We start from the raw sequence: 17,361 nt of genomic DNA on the forward strand, positions 1-17,361 counted from the left end.
TGACTACTAGAATAATTTTTTAAAATCAACTGTACTGTTGTTTTGTTATACTAGCTGCTCTTTGTATACACCATCTTTTTTATACTTGGCAAAATTAATATTTTTAAGACTGCCTTATATATTCATTTGTTACTTTCCATGGAGAAATCTCATGCATTCTAGGACACACACATATACACCCCATCTTCTACATAAAGATTTTTTATTTTTTGAGCATGGAAAAGAATAACAAATTAAATTACCTAATTTTCTTTATTTTCATCTTCCTAACACATTACTGAAAATTCGTATAATTTCCCAAGGAGTAATTCTTAAATTTATTGCAACAAAATAATTTTAAAAGTACTTGATCAGCCCACTTTATCTAATGAACAGAATATTATCTAATTTGTATGTAGGTACCCAAGATCTATTTTGATTGTGATGTAACTGCATGAGAATTCAAGAGATTGATTTTATTGCATACTAGCTGATAAACCTGGTATGTATTTATCCCAATCCTGTATTAGAGGGAGCCCTCTTGTGGAATATTGCGGAGCTGTTACTATGCCAATTCCACTGTGCTGTACAGTTGAATCCATTTTAAGGCACAACAGGCTTTATTTTAACAGAACTTGAATCCAAGATGCACACTATCACTATCAAAAGTATTGTGACTTCACACTATAGATATAATTCAGTCCTTTTCATTTCAGCAGCCCAGGCATTCCAGAGTTATGCTGGAAAACACACACACACACACACACACACACACACACACACACAGTCATTTACATACAAAAATACATACATACATACATACATACATACATACGAACACTTTTCACCAGTGATGTAATCATCTGTCTCTGGCAGTTTCTTCAACTGGACAGAAACATGCTCTGTGTCTCATTAATTAAACAGTATCACCAGTGCCCAATAAATGGACTTTTTATCTTATTGTTTCACCTTTTGAACAGGATCCTCCAGAGAATATATCGGGGCCTTTTGAAAACAGTCTTTTAAATATGTACCCCAGTCCTTGGGCAAAATGGGTGGCAGGCTTTTTATGGGGCTGTGTATGTTAGATTTGGGAACTTTGTTGCTCTCCTGGATATCCATCATTCTATCTATTTGGTTATTATTCTTATTATTATTGTAGCCACTCAGAGTGTTGATGGATAACTTTATAAACCTGATAAATAAAATCAGGTTTATCAGAAGATAAAATCAGGTTTAGCAGAAGATCAGCAGAAGATTCTATTAGAGTACATTTGTTTTTAATGTGCAACAGAACACTTCTCAATAAGAAAAGCACAGTGTAGTCTCAATCCCACATTGTTTTCTTTCTGCTCTAAGAAAGTGAGAAAGTCCAAGGTTTTCACCATGTTGAGATTTTGTCTATGGGCAGTAATGAATGAATAGACAATGTTGGTTAATATATTCAATAAGGTAAATTTATTCTTTAAAATGTGTTACTGGAAGTTCTGTTTTTTAATTATTATCCTATCAGGAATACACACAATTATTGTTCATGGAAAATTATTGTTTATATCTATTCCAATCATTTTGTTCTAACACAAATTAAGCTAATTTACTAATATTTACTATTTGCCATAGTCCATTTTCACCATGCAAAAATACTTGTTCAGATTATGTAAAGTGAAATATAATTAAATTTTTAAATAATTTGTTAGTATTAGAAAGAAAATGTTAAATGCAGCATATATACAAAAACTACAATATACAGCTCATGTACAGAACTCCTATTTTAGCCACATTTCAGATATTATTCACGACAATGTAAGCCTGGTAAGAAGGAAGGAAGGAAGGAAGGAAGGAGGTAGGTAGGTAGGTAGGTAGGTAGGTAGGTAGGTAGGGAAAGATTTCTCCAAATATAGAAGTAGTAAATAACAGGTAGTCCTCACTTAATAATCACAATTGGGACTGGCAACTCCATTATTAAGCAACACAGTTCTTAAGTGAGGCATGAATGACCACAATGGACTTATGACCTGCTGTGATTATTAAACAAATCATCGGCAATCATTAGATAAGACATTACATAAGACTGTCCTGCGATTTTGCTGCTGGCTCCTCCATTGTCTTTGTTGGAAGTCAGCAATAAAGTGTGCAAATGGCATTTCCATGATCATGGAACACTCTGATAATCATAAATATCTACTGGTTGCAAAGCACGCAATCTCAGTCATGTGACCATGGGGATGCTATGACAATTGTAAATGTGAAGACTGGTCATAGAGTTAATTTTTCAGCAGCGTTGTAACTTCGAATGGTTGCTTAATAGGAGAGTCATTAAGTGAGGACTACCCATATAAGCCATAGTTTTGAAACACATCTAAATATGGCTATATATACAACATGCATCTGGATTGGTCTCATTTGGATGTGATGCAAAATTGTGGCTTGGCATCCTTTACATGCATAGAGTATGCAGATGGAAGGAATCTAAAGCATCCAGGGTTGATTTTCAGTTAATTGGTGAAACAAAAACTGTTCACAATTAACAAATTTAAGAACTGTATTATAATTTATTTATTGATTAAATTGTTGTGCCACCCATCACCCCTACAAGGTGACTTTGGCTGGCCATAGTTTCAAATCTGATTTGATAATGATAAACAATTACAATTAATCCCTGTTTCTTAACTATTGATTAAGTTGAAGTTGCAGTTTAATCAAAGTTAACAATGAAAAGATATTTCCTGCGTTTGTATCCAAATGCAACTCAAATAACGAAGCGATCAGGAGCCTGAAGTTTGCTATGGCTCATCCTCTGTTTCTCTGAACCAATCAGTTAGCATACTCTATATCTGAACCTAATCATGTTTTTCAACTTTGGCAACTTTAAGATGTGTAGATTTCAACTCCCAGAATTCTGGGAGTTTACATTTACATGGCTTAAAGTTGTCAAGATTGAGAAACACTATGTTAAATGCATTTTAAAACACCTCTATAGATGAACAAATTTCAGTCAGGTCTGCAAAGAGACAGGGCATTTATTATTTTTCATAAATTCCCAGAAATACATTCTTCTGCCAAGAAAGTGGAGAACTTGAAATAGAAAATAAAATATTGACTCAGAAACAGTTTTATAACTGTTACGTAATGCATGCAGATTTCTTATTTCTGGATATTTCTGTTTCTCGGCACAGGCAACTGCAAAACTTTTGGATGGTTCTCATCAACAGCATGGATTTCTCTCTTTGACTTACACAAAAGCAGTCACAAAAAATGTCCGTCACAAATTGATCTCAAGAAATGAACGAAGAACTTTGCAGAAATTATCTGAAAGTTTTACAGATAGTTCTCCTCATTTTCTTCATGAGATTCTCCTTTCAGCCCAGGCATTTGATGTTGTTTTTTGTTTTCCTTTCCTCAATGCAATTGCAAGTATTTTCCAAACAAATGTTCCAAAGAGTCAAAAAGAGAAAATAAAATCTCCAGGCCAGCCTATGAGATCCCATATTCTCACATCTCGCAACTTGCCACTTATTTATGTCAATACTGGGGTAATCAGAATCTTCTTCCCCAAAATGGAGGCAGGACCATGTAACACAGAAGGTATTTTTAAAGTTTGTATACTTATTGAGAAAACACATACTTTGCTCCCTCCAGCAATACCTCTGGAGGGCCTATAATGAATATTCTTTGGATCTTGTTTTCTCAAATGATTTATTGTATCATGTCTTTAATGCAGTTTTTCTTTAATTATTTTTAGTGTATTTCAGTAATAAAAGGGGGGGGGGGGGGAACCACTGCACTAATTTATGGTACAATATCTTTTTCTGAAAATAAGATTTTTTTAAAAAAAGGGTGGCTTTCTGTGAAATAAATATTTGATAGATTTGCTTAACCCATGACTTTTGCATTAATGTGTGTGTCCATATTACTAATTATGGCCTCTGATTGTTTGATTCATTAGTGCATTTCTGTGGTATACCTAAGTCAGTTTACTTACACACACAGGCACATTTACTTGATTCTTCTGAACTGCATGTGAAGTTTGCTTGTTCTTTCCACATCAAGCAATATGTTATTTAGTAAAATACTTAGCACTCACCACACTTAACATTTGTAGCTAAAAGTTTAATTTTCAAACTTTCAAAACAAGCCTGGGATAACTCACTGGGTGGCCACAGATGGAGAAATTGAAAGCTTACATTCATCCTCAAAACATAGACTCATGGAGAACACTGGGTTTGCCTTTATGTATATATCAGATGTCAATATCAGCTTCTAAAATATAAAATCCTTCACAGACTTAAAAAAAAGTTACAAAAATGTAGTGTGTAGATTGATTGCTGTACTAAAACATGTCAGTTCTTTATATATTAGACTGATGCAGCATTTCTTCCAGTATAATGCAGCGCAGAGGGTACAAGCCTTAGATTGCAAACAGCTATACTGAATTATAATATGTGGTTACAAAACCCAGTGGTTGGATTGAGATTTTGATTTAAGCCAAAACCAACCAGAGCCCATTATGGCTTAATACAATGCATGCACTTGCTGAGAAAACCGCCTTTCCGTGTGAATTAGTATCAATAAATAATGTATTATTTTGTTAGTAATGATTTCACAACTTAGTTGTTCAAAAGTGACCTCAAATCATATTTATCCACTCCAAGTTCTTTTGTTAATGGCTGACTTTTATAACTTGTGGTGATTATCTTCCATTTCTATTGCAGATAAGACAAACACGGAAGATACCTTGGTACTGAAAATTGGTTCTGTATCAATGGCTCCTCAGGCTGACAATCCTCTTAGTAGAGTTGTGTTGAGGAAAGACATTTATCAGTAAGTATTAAAAGTTAACTCATATAGCTCAGAGCGTACAAGGCATATCACAAAAGTGGTATAATATCAGTGCACTTTGATTCTTGTATAGAGGGTCTATTTGCATATAGTAAATTGAAACAATAAAGGGCTTGAATAGGATACTTGGAGGGACAAATCGTTGTACTTCTTGTCTCCACCTAAACAGTATTCAGTCATCTAACATAGAAGTGATTGGAAAAAGATATGGATTAGTCAGCCTAAATCTGGTTCATATCACTGTTGTTACTCCATTCCTTCAGGGTTATTTTTGAAATGTTGTAGCTAAAATTAAAAGAAAAACCATGGAATAATCTGCATTTCTTGCAGTCTTATCTCCCTTTCCTTAATGTGTAAAACTTGCTATAGAGCCAAAGCGGAATCATCTTGGTTCTTAATAGTTTTAACAGCCAGAGGATCAAAATTGTAACCTTTATGACTTACAGCTCCAATTATCTCATTTGTGGTCTTCTGTGCATGAGACTATGGATATATTAATTTCAGGGAGAGGAAAAGTAGAAGGTAGATTCTACTTTTAAACTATTTAAAATCTTTAGTTTGCTTTATTGGAATGTGTTACTTTGCCATTTTTGTTGTCACTTGGAGTTAATCATAGGTTTTTTTTAAGTGACAGGACTTAGCTGGTGCTTATAGGCTTGTTTGGAAACATGGGAAACAAACCTGGGAGAAATAAAGAACAACAGGGTCATTGGTATATAATAGCTCATGGATGCCTCTATGTGATAATGTTGTTGTTAGTTGCAAAGTTGTGTCCAATCCATCATGACCCATGGACAATGTTCCTCCAGACCTTCCTGTCCTCTACCATTCTCTGGAGTCCATGTAAACTCATGCCTGCTGTTTCAGTGACTCCATCCTGCTACCTCATTCTCTGTTGTCCCCTTCTTCTTTTGCCCTCAATTTTTCCCAGCATTAGGCTCTTCTCCAGTGAGTCCTTCCTTCTCATTAAGTGGCCAAAGTATTAGAGTTTCATTTGTAGGATCTGGCCTTCTAAAGAGCAGCCAGGGTTGATCTCCTCTATGACTGACCGGTTTGATTGCCTTGCAGTCCAAGGGACTCACAGGAGTCTTCTCCAGCACCATAGTTCAAAGGCCTCAATTCTTTAGCACTCAGCCTTTCTTATGGTCCAACTTCCACAGCCATACATTGTAATTGTGTGATAATATGGGGAACTAAACAATGTGCTTATTAAAGCATTTACTTTGTAATGAAATTTTCCATATTCATTGTTACTTTTTATGCATGGTTTAATAATTCAGTTCAACACTTCAGAAAACTACATAATTGGACTTTTGTGCATTGGGAAGCAAACTGGGCTAAGAACACAAGTTAAAAAGCAGGCTAATCAATGATCAAAATAAAGTACTTTGAGCTTTGAAAAAGCTTTCCCTCATCCCCAGAAAATTGTTCACTTACACAAAAGATATTTTTGCAAATACTATCTGTTTCAGTAGCTGAATAGTGTGAAAGTGATTTTCATAATGTTAAATGGTTCGCAGACTTGCAAAATCCTGGACCATTGATGTCATGTGGATCAAAGCTGTGAAAGAAAGCAAAGTTCTAAGGCAAAGTTTCACAATAAACACATTTTTGTGTGTGAATATCTTGCTCTGGATTATGTCACTGCCTTTGTGAAAACCACACTAATCATAAGTAAGCAGAAAAACTGGAGAACATATGTAATCAACCTGATAAAAATAATATATGATCTTTACTAGATTTGGCATTGCTGGAAAACATGAAAGTATAGTTGCAAATAATACCAAGTGAGAAAAGTCACAGAAATACAGATGAACAAGTGTCTTAGGCTTCCTGTTGGTCTGTTTCTCAGATGTGGTGTATGTTTTTCTATGTGCATATGTTTGAAAAGTACACTTCAATAGAAATAAGTCAGAACCTTCAAAATCTTTCTCCAACAGTAAAACATTTTACAGCTTTAAAAATGACACATATTACTTTTGTTCAGACATTCTAATGGCTTAAGTTGTACAGATTCTTTACAACTTTTGATCTTTTATCTGAGAAGTAGAGATGGGGGACTTTCCCAGAATGCACTTAAAGATGGGTTGGTCTTAGTCTCATACTCACATATCCTCTGCAATTGAAATGCATCAATCAGAGTCCCATTTAAATCAAGAACATTTTTCTCAAGCAAGTAAACATATTGAAAAAACACTGCTGTCTTCTCAAATAAATAAAGTAGTATGATAATATAGAATGGCTTCCTGATAATGCTAAATTCCTTACTAAATAGGAAGAATTAACTTTAAAGCTTCAGTTCAACTACTGGCATAATATGTTTGAGTAAGTTATCCTAGAGCTTAAGAAAAAATGTTGCCAAAAAAAAGAAGGAATTGTGTTTCAATTTGCAGAAGTTTTCAAAACAAATTTTCATGTCTCTGTATTGATAGATTCTTGTGGGAATTATTAGTTTATTATGCCAAATTTGTTGAAAGAATGGAAGAGTACATTGCTTACATGGATGGCAGTTTAAGTTTTAGAATGACAGTATATTTATAAAATCTCAATAAGCAGGAGTTCCGTTTGGGCCAATAGCATTTTTTTACATTTAAAAAAAATCTATTGTAAACATAAAGTAAATTTAATTCTATTCTGGATTGATACACTTTTCCCTTGTTTGATATTATAATCAGCTAATGTATGCTAATGTTTTGTTCAGAACTGCTATATTTTTCCCCACTGGGTTACCCTTAATCTAGGCTCTAAAAATGCCCTTGAGATGTGGCAGTTTCCCTAAGGAAGCACTCCAGAATTGGGGTATGTGTGTCAAAGGAAAATCAGTTGGTCTCACTTTATCCATACCTTATTTTTCAAAGACAGAAGGAGTTGGGTTAAAGTCTCCCAGGAAGATTGGTTTGTTTGTTTGTGTATGAAACTTCTATGGCTGCCTATCTCACAAGAAGTGATTCTGTGCAGTGTACAGCAAAATATATAAAAAACAATAAACATGTCAAAAGGAGTCAAAAAGTATAAAACACACAAGCAATTATATCAGCAAGGGTCAATTCAAGATTTCACCAGTCCCCTGAGACAGCCCCCAGGCCAGATATTCTTACTTAAATTAATTTGAAGGGAAAGGAACTTTCAACTACATAGAACCATAACCTTGATGATACTACGCAGTACAATACCTTGAATTGGGTTAGAAAGAGTTTGGGAGTCAGTTTCATTATTTTAAATTAATTAAGTTAACATGTACCCTGCCATTAATCTAAATGTTGTCTTTGAAACCATCTTTTAACATTAGACTAACAGAAAATACAAAAGAATAATCTTTTGCTTTGCCCTGTTTTGATGTCATATTGAGATAATGTGGCTGTGACGTCTAAAATGATGTCTATGTTGGCAGGAATTAGCTTTAGCTTTGGAGAATATCCTGTGAGTCAGATGCATTTGGGAGGCAGAATTATGTCCGTTAACCTTAAATTATGTCATTGTTTCATTGTTAGATAGTGAATTTCACATCATAAATACATTCACCTTCACATTCATGATTCATATCATAAATACATCTAATTGAACAAGCCAAAAATATATGTTATTGGAATATTGCCTTATTCAAATAACTGAACAGTTTTGTTTAGTATGTATCTGCATCAAAATTTGTTTTGCCTGCAATATTACAACTGGGAGATTAAAATTGGAGAACACAATGGCAAAATTGACAGTATATATAAGTTCAAGAAACATTCCTTTGAATACAGTAAGTCACAAAATAGAGTTCAATATCTGAAATACAGGTTTTAGGACTTAAATAAAAACTAACAATTGCTGCTTTATATCAATATTTGACATAGTTAACATATATAAACTATGGCTGTGGCTGAAGATATAAATGAAAGTTAAGGAAAGGATGAAATCCATTTTTCATTATGTATTTTTTAAATTTAATGATTTCTTTTTTTGGCATTAACTTGTTCCCCTCCTCCCTTTTTATCTACTTTCTATGCATCCCAATTTTTGCTTTTTACAAATTTCTTGTATTTCAGTACTTTCATAATAAATACATTTAAAAGTTATATAAATCAATAATTATGTAACTGAACTAAAACAGTTATATCTCTTGGGGCAGATTGTGTAGATTCAGTTGAAACCAGTACTGGATGTTGCTGTGATACACAAATAAAAAAAGTGCTTTCAAAAAAGAGGGTCTATCTGAAATATGAGTTTCTTTTAGCATGAAACAACATAGTACATTTACCAATTAATTATATTTACTAATTAATTAAATATTAAAACTTTTAACCTAATCCTGTGCTTATAAAATATGTGTTTATCTATATTATGATTTTTTTGTTGAATGATCTTTTTTGTAGGCTCTATTATGATTTCTTGTATTTTGTCTATATATCCAGTATGAAAATGTAGCATATGTTTCTTTGACTGTCTTTTAAAATGAAGTATCTTCTCTACAATATATTATATTGGTATGTATATGTATATGTGTGTATGTGGTGTGTGTGTGTGTGTGTGTGTGTGTGTGTATAAAATATCAAATTGGATATTTGATATCCAATTTATCCCATTATGGCATAACTTTACATTTGTTCCTTTAGAATAGATTTTTTTTTACATTTAGATGACTTTCTACTAAATGATTCTTAAATTTCCTGCTAATTTTAAAAATACCCTTTTAAACATTTCATTTCAAGGATACCTTGCTGACATGCATATGTTTAAAAACAATATTTAAAAATAATAGTAGTAGTAGATACTATTACTAGAAAAAGAATACCTTCAGAAAAATTAGTTTTCCTTTTTTAGCTCTGCATCTGACTAAATTGCAATTATGCAATATATTGGTTTGAGAAAAATTTCAAAAATTATTTCACAGTAATGTTTAAAACTTTTTATTTATTTTCATTATGGTACACTTTTAATTTAATATATTGTGAAGATGTACAGCTTATAGTTTATTCCAACAATACTTGTGGGCTCTCTGATTATCTCTGATGATTGGGTTTTATCTATGAGATTTTTTTTAACTTTAGCTCTATATGATCCTTCCTTCCTTCCTTCCTTCCTTCCTTCCTTCCTTCCTTCCTTCCTTCCTTCCTTCCTTCCTTCCTTCCTTCCCCATTTTCTCTAAAATCTTTGCACATTCTAGGGTTTTTTTGTCTTCACTATTCTTACCTTATTACAAGTAGATTATTAATTAATGTAGTATCCCATTATTGATTCCATCAAATTGAAAATCTTTCTCTTTATTCAACTCTATTCATGAATTAGTAACTACATAAGATCTATTTTTCATTGCAAGTTTTACACAGAATAAATATATTTTAATCCATTCACCCATGTAATTGTCCCCCAATTTCAGACAATTACAGTATATATTTTAGATCATAAAACATATCAATAAATCTAAAGTTTTCCAGTGAAGTTCTTTTCTGGCCAGCTAATATATGCATATGTATATATGTATTTTTCTCCATGGGATTTTCAGCTGACAGATGTGCTTTTATTTTGGGATATTATATTACCTTAGGATACATCATAGTTTGGCTTGTGCTATTAAAATATGCTACAAATATTATTATACAATTTGCACTGCAGACAGGTTAATTTGAATTAATCTGAAATCACACATGTTTGAACTTATCTAAATATTGCATAATTAATATCAGGGAGAAGGGGATTCTTTATTGTCTTTTCAATAATCTCTTTAATGTGTGTGTGTGTGTATGTGTGTGTGAGAGAGAGAGAGTTACTATGTACAAAATATAATACATACATTTATTCAAGGTTCTTCACAACATATCCAGTGTTTTAATCACTGCAGTTACTATTTGTAAACAAGAAAAACAAGCATTAGAAATTTTTGTGATTTAGGTATGATTTTTTTTAGCTTGTCGTGACTGATCCTGTAAGGCAAAAATGAAATGATAATTCTAGCAAGGAATGTATTAAATGCAAACAATAATAACAAGTAAAATAAGACTGGGACAATGATTGCAGTCAGATAGTTAGCCAAATCTTTTTTTCTGTCATTTATGCAGGCTGATTGAGATCTGCATGGAATTAATAGAAAGCTCATTGGTGCATTTGTTGCAGCAGAACACATTGTGTTAAATCCATAAAATAGTGTGTTATAAGCCAGGATATTAAGATATTATATGACAATAGCTAAAAATAAAAGTATCAGAAAAAATTCTCAATTGAGTTTTGAAATGAACATACATTTCAGGTGGATTCAGTCTGGATCTTCACAATTGAGAAAAGTTGTAAGAAGAAAGTTGCATTGTGATGGGGTTTGATAGGGTTACTTGCAAGTGACATAGCTAGTTTGATTTATAGAGGACCTAGATAGTTTCATATGGAAAATTCAGGCTTGTGGCTGGGACTGTTATTAGCTTCATTCTTAGCTTCTTGCTTCATTGTAAAAGAAATTGGGAGAAAAGCAGAGTTGTGCAATGTTTTTGTGGACTGTAATAACATTCATTTAAAATATGTCACTTTATATTGTAATTTTAATTAATCCCTTTAGGAGACATTTGAGACATTATAAATGGTTTATAAAGAAAGTATTTTAGTGTAGGAAAAACCATAAAAGTGCCAATTTTCATAATTCTGCTTAAACTATACCTGTTGCAAAGTGCCGCTAGGGTATCTCAATGCATTTATTTGAGGGGGGAAAAGGGCCATAAACAGCTATCACTGTAATTAAATAAATAATTATTTATTGTGCATTCAAAACCATTCACAATGCAATAATTAAAAAAACAAAACAAGCAGTGGTACGAACACAATATAAAATAGCACAATTGTTTTACAATATGGGCAGGAGAGACTAAAAACGAAATAGAAATCATGCAGTATTTCTTTAAAAAATATGTATATGAAAATATGAGTTTTCAATAGGTATTGAACAGGAGTTATAGTAAGCTCTTCATAAATTTCTGAAGAGAGAATATTCTAGAGTTGAAACATTACCATAAAAAGTCCTGTCTACAAATGAAAGGAAGGTAACACCTTACATATCTTAATATATGCAGTATAATCTTCAATCAACAGCAGTCTCTCATATACTTGGGTCATAGATTGTTGCAACATTTGTACCAAGAGCAAGTGTAGCCCATCATGTTATGACCACCATGTTGTAATGGAACACCCAAAAGATATTTATGACCCAGTTTCAAAGTTCTGGTGACCCTTCCAGTCACATGACAGCATTTGGGGCTGTTGTCAACCAGCCTGCATTAATTTGCAGCATTCCAGGATCACTTGACTGTGGTTTACTATGTTTGTTTGTTTTTACCAGGAACTGGTGTTTACTTCCAGTTTTTGGCAAAAACTTTGCATAGCGGAAAAAAGACTACAGCTTTTGCTTAATGACTGCAGTGTTTGCTTAATTATCAGTGCAATAAAATGTCCAAAATCAAATTGGTCATGTGATGACCCACTTTACAACTGTCACAACTCACAATGGTAAGGAAATCACTAGTTCCACATTAGAATTACAATGAGAATAATAATTCTAGAAGCACCCCCGAACTACATTGTTCTGTCCAGTACTAGAAATTCCCCAATCATCATCAGAGGTTTTGCTAGATAAAAAGAAAAGAAGTGATAAGGTGCTCATTTTTCTGGCCAGCCAAAGTGTTCACTCCATGGTTGGAGTTCTTGTTTTCAGAATGTTGCCTCAAGTTTGGTGCAGCTTGTGTTTTAGGGCCTATTTTGATGAATTGGAATCAGCAGGTTTATACTGACTCCCCTAACCACTCTTTTGTTACATATATGTATATGTCCTTTTCTCAGTAGCAAATTTTGGACAAATATTCTCCTCTAAGCAGTTGAGGAGGGTGATCTCCTAGGGAGGGGGGGTTACATGTCCTTTGATTTTATGACATCAGCAGAAAAATCACATCAGCGGAGTGGGTGAGGCTAAATGTTCAGTCCCAATGTTGGAACATGTGACCTGGAAACAGCAAATGGAGAACCTATGCATCCCATGAGCTTCAGCTTGACCAATTCTGATTTAGGATTTTTCGTCTGAGAAAGAATAGAAATGTTTTTCTTTAAAATCACACCAATTAATACCTGTTTTTATGTGTGTGTATGATGTTTTTAATTCTTAAACAGCTATTGCTCAATTAATAGGACTTTTTAAAAGTTATGCATGAATTTCAAAATTATTTTTCCAATGAATTTTCTCAGTGATACAGTTCTGCCTTACACAATAAACATATTAACAGACCTTAGCCTGATCTCATTAAATAATTGAAAGCAGTTATTACTCTTGCTTTTTTATTTAGCTTAAATAATTTCCCCTTTGAAACCATGGACCATATCTGAAACATTAGAATGATAATGCTTTAAAACAAAAGATCAAGATCAAATGGTTTATATAAACAATAGTATACATTTTTTTAAAGTATCAATTTCCACGTGGCCCTAGGAAATTATTGCTATGTTTTCATTTCTTAATAGCTTACAGAATTTAGTGGAACAGAAAAAAAGTAAGAGAAAATTTATTCAAAGATTTGTTCTCTACAGTTTTTTATCAGATAAATATAGAAAAAGTTGATTATTCATTTTTCCTAATGCTTGATTGCCAGTTCTTTCCTTTTCCTTCCCTTTTATTTTATACTAACTTAATTATTTTTATCTGAGCTGGAGATTTCTTGTCTCCAATGTCCAGTTTTGTGTAAAGGACTTTTGTCTATGAATCCATAGCACTTTTATTTTATTATTAAAGAGAAGAAATATAACAGTGAGAAACACAGAGTTTATTTTTCTGAAACAGTTATGAGTTTATAGACATTGACATCTAAGTAGCAACCTTAGATAAATTACCATTTTTACAAATGCCTTTACCTATTGGAAATAATCAACTCTTCATTCTATTAAATTCCAACTGAGCAACCAGTGTTAGGGGATCAATGGAGACATTCACTTTGTATTCCTCAAATATTTTACTTGAGAAAGACCTCAAACTGGGAATTTGGTTTAGATAATCTCTATACATCTAAAATACTCAGAATACAAACTTAGGAAAGAAGTCCAGCATGTAAATACACAAAGTCTTTATCATATTTTAAAGCAAGTGAGAATAAAACATTTATTTACCATTAATATGTTGAGTATAGTTGTTCTTGGTTAATATTTCACTGATTCGGTAGAATGAACTTTGTCTTTAAACGAAGAGCAAATGTTGATTCTATTAATACAACAGTCTTGAATTTCAGCTTTGGCAAGAATATTTAATTGTTGTAGGTGAGGACCCCACAGGTTTCTCGTGATAGGGTGAAAAATAAAGATAAACACTTACAGGAATACTGTGGGACAGATATTTTTTAGAAAAACCTGTTTTATTATCACAAAGTAACTATATATATGTCAATATGAAACATGAAACGTCCTCTTATTTTAATAGTTAGATACTTTATATAGTAGAACTATGCAATTTCTAAGGTATATTGCTGAAAAATATGTATTTAAATAAATAGCTTATGAAATACACCACATTTTCTTCCATTAAAAAAATCTATTAAATGCAGCAGCAATTTTGTCATTTCAGGAGGCAGCTGAATAATAAGTTGAATAATAACCCACCTGAGATTTTCTTCTTCTATAATATTTAAATATATAATATTTGAGCAATGCAGCAATAAAATAGAGCAACATGGTGTATATATCATATACACTATATTGCCAAAAGTATTCGCTCACCCATCCACATAATCAGACTCAGTTGTGAGCGAATACTTTTGGCAATATAGTGTATTTAATGTAAGTGGAGAGCATCCTAGTTATCATATGAGTTGTTCTTTAGCTTTTGAAATTAATTCATTGTGCTTAATAGAGGATTTGATTGATATCCACATATGGTTTGATAAATTGACACAACAATGAAAAAGAATTCCTGTCCCATGTCAACTTATCAAACACACTGTGAAAGTTCTGTTTTATCCTATATAAAAATAATTACTACTCAGTAAACACGAAGCTCATGTTCAGTGAAACTTAACCTCAGAACTTCCAGGTGAATATATATACAGCACCTGATAAGGCTGAGGTATTGTACCACTAAACAAACAACATGAAGCAACCCTGTGACTACCACATATGACCAGATTAACATTAATAGAGAATCAGAAGGAGTCTGTTTACTCAGTTTTGTACTAAGCCAAATGTTTGTATGAAGTTTGGGAAAGCCAAACCCTGGTCTCCTATTACTGGCAAGCAATGTTGTGTTCTGAACTAAATTTTTCACACAGAATGCAAATCCATAAAGAATGCATTACTTCATTACATTTTATTTTGGCACAATCTGTTACAACTGCTAACCTCTATTTCCTCTGACCATGTTTCTGAGTCTGTTTAGAAAAGTTATATTCCTGGCTGGTCATCCAAACATTTTGCATGCATTTAGAATTATTCACTTCCTCATTTACAGAATGATTTAGATTATGTTATGCATGTAAGAATAGGCTTAAAAGCAAATCAAACTTTTTGCCATAGAATCTTTTTAAAAAAATAATATAATACACATAACCCGATATGCCAGTCTTTTAACTGAGGTATTTAAAGAAGACATAGGCCACTTTTACAAATAATAACAGATAAGTTATATACATTCACATAATAAAAACCTACAACTTTTCAGAAATCAGGGTTTTCTTATTTCCCCCTTCAATCAGACAGATTGAAAATACATTGTATAGTTAATGTACTTTACCTTTGTTCCCACTACTGTGCTCCAGTTACAAGTCTAGAAGACAACTGCAGTGGAAAACAGTCTTCTGCTTATTTGTGGTAAATTATTGTACACAGAGCTTTTTGGAACAAGGCACTACTTTTAAATGTCTGGTCACCTCACGGGATATGTAGTGCATTTCCTGCCACTAGGATAAGAGGAAGGAAGCACCAAGGCCCAAACGTTTGATGTGTGGTCTACTGTAATTCCTTTCATGTGTTCAGTGGCTTTCATAGGATCCATCTCCTACAGTCAGTTTTGACCAGGCTGTGGTCCATTTCATTATGCTGACCCTCTTAAATGGAAAACAAACATTATAAGTGGTATTAAGCTGCCACTGTTATAATGACAGGGCTATCGTCTTGCCCTTAAGCTGATTGCTTTATTAAATTTTATGGGAAGGTTTCCTTTGTTTTTTAAAGATAATTTCATTTTTGGGAGGGAATACTAGAAGTATCTGATAATTTAAATTAGACACTGTAGCTAGTATTTACATGACTTGCAAAAGCTTGGAATTATTCTTAAAAATACCATATTTTAATATTTTAAGATAAACTTTCCCAAGATTCTTTGTGCGTTAAGAATCTTCACACTATTTCCATGCTATTTCAGAGCAAAATTGCCACTTATCAGTTTTTGAAACAACTTGTGAGGGTTGTTACATGTTTTTTAGGCATTTTATACATATTAACCAACTATGCATATTGGTTTCCACTGTAAGATTCAGTTAATTGACGGCATGAATTTGCTTAGCTAATGAATGGATTTGTTTCGTGGAGCTTTTCATGTGATTTCCAGGCCAAAACTGTATCATCAATAAATGCTTAGAATATGTTTTATCTTATTATAAATTGAATGTGTTACATCTTAGAAATATCCACATGTCTGACAAACAAACAGAACTTTATTTCAATAATTAATTAATAAACATAATTAATAAAATGAACAACACAAAACTACCCTTAACAACTACAACTATTAGCAATGATTTGTGGGCTAAACTTACACATAATATTAACAGATAGTCATATAAAAGCTATGACGGTGTCTTGGAAACTTAAATGAAAGAGATTAATCAACTGGTGGCAAAAATCCCTGAACAATTGGTAGAAGAATATGGATTATGGTGTCTATGGCAACCACATCACAGGACAGTATTGGATTTCATATGGGGTTTTCCTATATTTTGTAAACTATTTGCCTTTTAGGTTCATAAGCTATAACAAATATCGTGTAGACTTGTTTTCTTTTGTTTAAATTCAGTTGTTAATAATTAAAATATTGTCTAATCTCTAGATTGTGGAGTCCAAGTCTTTAGGGTTGTGGGGGAAACTTAAAAGTTTGGTATTTTATGGGTTCTTTGCAAAACAGCTGTTTGGGGAAGCGTGCAAATTCATAAAGTTGGTTGTCAATAAGGATAGAAGTATTTCAAAACATCTACTGCATTGCTACCTGTTACCATTTCTACCCTCAACAATGCAAGGCAGTTCCAGTTTTCTTTAATGATTTTTCTAGTCAAATAAACAGGTTTTAACGAGATCCTTTAGATTTTATTTTTTTATTATTTTTTAATAAGAAAGATTATGGATAGAGATGCTTGAGACTTATACTTTGCATACAGCCATGCTTGCTCTCGTTTTTATTAATTAGCTTTGTATAAAAGATCCTATTGGACACAAAGGGTTGTATGTCTCTTGGCACACATTAACTTTGGGTACCTTACTTTTTCTGTTTCACATCTTATGTGATATATTATTTTTTCATAAGAATAAAATTTAGGTATTTGTACCTTTTGCTTAAAC

At 32.7% G+C, this 17,361-nt stretch overlaps 1 protein-coding gene across 3 annotated transcripts in view; it reads left to right on the forward strand.

Annotated features, from left to right (window-relative positions):
- The window catches only part of VPS13B (vacuolar protein sorting 13 homolog B), a 331,777-nt gene that overhangs the window by 151,403 nt on the left and 163,013 nt on the right, over positions 1-17,361 (forward strand). For 2 of the 3 annotated variants that reach the window (XM_032222762.1, XM_032222761.1), the window contains exons 29-30: positions 3,156-3,564; positions 4,692-4,800. In XM_032222762.1, the coding sequence (XP_032078653.1) occupies positions 3,156-3,564; positions 4,692-4,800 (518 nt within the window). Of the gene's footprint in view, positions 1-3,155; positions 3,565-4,691; positions 4,801-17,361 lie in introns of those variants that run through there. The other variant, XM_032222766.1, reaches the window with a different exon arrangement.

This window comes from Thamnophis elegans, chromosome 8, assembly GCF_009769535.1.
Source record: "Thamnophis elegans isolate rThaEle1 chromosome 8, rThaEle1.pri, whole genome shotgun sequence".
NCBI lineage: Eukaryota > Metazoa > Chordata > Lepidosauria > Squamata > Colubridae > Thamnophis > Thamnophis elegans.